The 3,580-nt window shown below is 50.1% G+C and overlaps 1 protein-coding gene across 1 annotated transcript; it reads right to left on the bottom strand.

Moving 5' to 3' along the window:
* Nucleotides 1–1,938: 1,938 nt before the first annotated feature.
* Nucleotides 1,939–3,102, bottom strand: UCRPA7_1098 (putative zinc-binding oxidoreductase protein; the record flags this gene model as incomplete). Its single annotated transcript, XM_007913672.1, has 1 exon — nt 1,939–3,102. One exon carries the CDS (start codon nt 3,100–3,102, stop codon nt 1,939–1,941), a length of 1,164 nt encoding a protein of 387 aa, XP_007911863.1.
* Nucleotides 3,103–3,580: the final 478 nt, after the last annotated feature.

The raw sequence follows: 3,580 nt of genomic DNA, 5'->3' as shown, positions 1-3,580 counted from the left end.
TCATGGAGGTGGTGCTTCTATGTGAACCTGCCCCTTGGTGTTGTCGTTGCGGTGTGTCTCCTTTTCAATAATGTGCCGGAAGCGGCCATTAAACCACATTGGCGTGATGTTATTGGGACGGCCGTCGAGTCACTCGACCTGACTGGATTTGTCCTCGTTAGCCCTGCAGCCATCATGTTCTTGTTAGCTCTCGAATACGGCGGGAACCAATACGCTTGGGGGAGCCCTGTCGTAATAGGTCTGCTCGCCGGAGCTGCTGCTACCCTTGCAATTTTCCTGGTGTGGGAGTATTACCAAGGCGACAGTGCTATGATACCATTTGCGATGCTGAGAAACTCCGTTATCCGCGCGGCAGCCTTGACGCAGTTTGCTAGTCTGGGCAGCACCCTTGTGGCCGATTTTTACCTTGCAATTTTCTTCCAGGCAATTAGAAATGATTCACCTCTGATGAGTGGTGTGCATATGCTTCCCGCAACGCTGGGTTTGGTCCTATTCACTGTGTTCACGGGCGCTATGACCCAGGTTACAGGCTACTATCTTCCGTGGGTTCTTGCTGGCGGTTGCCTCTCCACTATTGGATATGGACTCATGTCTACACTCAACCCCCAAACATCGACCGCACGTTGGATTGGCTACCAGCTCATTTATGGCGTGGGTTGCGGTACAGGAACATCAGGTGTAAGTTAGTTCGCATTGCTGTCTTATGTATTGTTATTATTCTCAAGTCCTAACACACCATCTATCCCTAGCCATACATCGCCATACAGAATCTTGTCCCCTTGAAGCAGATCCCTACAGCCATGGCCATCGTGATTTTCACTCAGAACATCGGTGGCGCGACCTGGCTTGTCGTTGCCAACGCCATATTCAACAACAGCCTCCGTAAGGAGCTGTCTCGTCGAGCCGCCAGTGTTGATATCAACCCGGACGTTATTTTAGGTGGCGGCGCTAGCTCAGTGCATAAAATGGGATTATCTGCATACCAGCTGATTGCTGTGTTGGAATCTTACGCCGTTGGAATTGATCATGCCATGTATCTCGGCATTGCTGTGGCTGGCAGCATATTGTTCTTTTCTTGGGACTTAGGTTTCAAGAATATTCGAGAGACTAAGAGACCTAAAGAGCTTACTAATGATGGTCGCAATGGAAGCTAGAATGAGAGTATTATGATGACGCGTAATATCAATATAATGACCAGGGTCTTGTTGGAAGGGAAAGAAAGCCAAGGGGCGGTGTTTCGAGAGTCTCGGCTGAACAGTTTCATTGCCTCACAGTGCTGTGGCACTGTTGTTGTCGTAGATTTCCCCAATTGACGTATCAGAAGTTTATATGAGGCCGAGGGGCAGTCTCTACTTTTTACATGAGAATTCTTGATACACCACCGACGGCTAGAAGCGATGCGGTTGGCGCCAAAATATTGGAGGTTTTTACCTACGTCCAAAGGCCAATAGGATCGTCATATACAGAATTCTGTATATATAAAAAGGACACAAAAAAGAACAGATTCATCTCTAATTGTTAATATACACGGGATAGATCTCTGCAGTCAAGTGAAAGGGCGGTGCCCTGGTGTCCTGGTTCTTCTGCATAGTAGGGTCAAGCCATTCGATAGCCAACGGACACGGCGAAGTAATAGGCGAGGACCTTACGTCTGGTCATATCCAGCCATAAGAGTGGCCCCTTCCAGTGTGCCTACAATTTTGGAAACTCAGTAAAATGCTTGTTGATAATAGGCTCGGCTTAATTGATTTTAAGCATCATGTTTTCAAAGCATGCGATGAGTTAAACTACTCTGCTCGCCGTTCGGTCTTTTCTTGAGAACATTCCATAACTCGCACCGTATCACACTCTAATATTATCTAAGTAGAATACAACCAATAGGCCAATTTAACGCCCCTCGCATACAGAATATTAGTTCAACACATTAATATCATGAAATCAAGGCAAAGACACCACGATTTTCTTAGCCGACACGCCCTTCTGGTTGAGATCCAAGGCCTCGTTAATCTTCTCCAAGCCACGTCCCACGACTAGCGGTTCCGGCGCAGGCACAATCTGCCTTGCGGCCAATGCTGGGCCCAAAAAGTCCAGGTAGATTTTCGAGACGCAACTACCAGGATCTACCAAGCCAACAATCAAAATAAATTTGACCTCGACACCTGTCAGTATTCTCTTCACGACATTCCTGCCCATCATCATCATCATGTTACGCATCATCCTGTACGGACCAAGAATGCCCTTGATAAGGTCGGGATTCATCCCGCTGCCACCAGCTAGGGAGACGAACTCTCTCGTCGGCAGTTCGGGCATCTTGGATAAACGCTCCTTCATAACGGCTGCGCAGACCTGGTCCGCATTGGCGCCAACGGTGAAGGCACCGACTAGTTCACGACCCTCGAGGGCACGCACAAAGTCCCCCACCAGCGTCTTACTGTTGTAGTCGAAAACATGAGAGGCACCAAGTCCTTTAACATAGGCAAAGTTCTTCGGTGACGAAGTTGATAAGACTTCATAGCCCGCCGACGCGGCCAGCTGGACGGCACAGCTGCCGACGCTAGAGGCACCACCCGTTACGATGATAGCTCGGGGATATTTCTTCCCTGGTCGTGGATTAGGGGGTGGTGGCACCTGCGGCATATCAAGACCGAGATAATCTTTGTGGAAAAGGCCGTACGCTGCTGTACCGAAGCCGAGCCCAAAGACGGCAGCCTGCTCGTCGGTGATAGATTCGGGCACCAGGGCAACCATATGCTGACGTACGACAGTGTAAAGCTGGAAGGCGCCTTCAGAAGGGCTATTAGACTCTTTCGCAACAGACGCAGCGCTTCCAGTGACCCTGTCGCCAACCTTGAATCGTGTCACGTCAGGGCCAACTTCAACGACGGTGCCGACTACATCTATTCCCAACACCATGGGGTACTTGAGATGGGAGGCGAGTAGGCCACCTTGATACTGCAGCACCCAGTCATACGGATTGATGCCAACAGCGCCGTTCTTGATGACTATTTGGCCGGGACCAGGTGGAGTGTATGGCGCTGCGCCGACAACGAACGGTGCCATCTTCTTGGCCGGTATCCAGGCCGCTTGGTTATGGGGAGCCATCACGATGGGGGAAGAGCAGAGTACCGAAAACTGAGTTATTTGATAGATTAAAATGCCACATAAGATGGTTTCTAGTCTCATGTGCAAATGATGCTACAAAGGCAACCCAAGCAACAAATATGATAAAAATGGTCGGGTGCGGACTTCGGATTCCGCCTCGATGAGCTCTTTGTTCGTGCCCGGGAGAGGCGGACAGACTCGTCACGCCACGGGCAAATTGATGCTATCGGCGCAGTTTAATGAACCGATTCACCGTATTGTTCCCTCCACCTCTCCACTCAGCCCTAGGATACCAGCAACCCGTCCCACAGGGAAGTGCGATGGGGTGATGCACCCAGATGGCCTGCTAGTCAGAGCTTGGTGCACTGAATATTGACGCACGGGGCTGAGATTCCCGGCCGTATAATCTGAACAGCTCCTCGCATTCGAGCATGCTGAAATATTTGAATCCTGTGAACCTAAATGGTGCCGTCTTGTG

This window comes from Phaeoacremonium minimum (assembly GCF_000392275.1).
Source record: "Phaeoacremonium minimum UCRPA7 unplaced genomic scaffold PA7_03_scaffold_61, whole genome shotgun sequence".
In the NCBI taxonomy this organism is placed as follows: Eukaryota; Fungi; Ascomycota; class Sordariomycetes; order Togniniales; family Togniniaceae; genus Phaeoacremonium; species Phaeoacremonium minimum.
The sequence above is the reverse complement of the archived record's forward strand: the minus strand, read 5'-3'. Positions and strand labels throughout refer to the sequence as shown.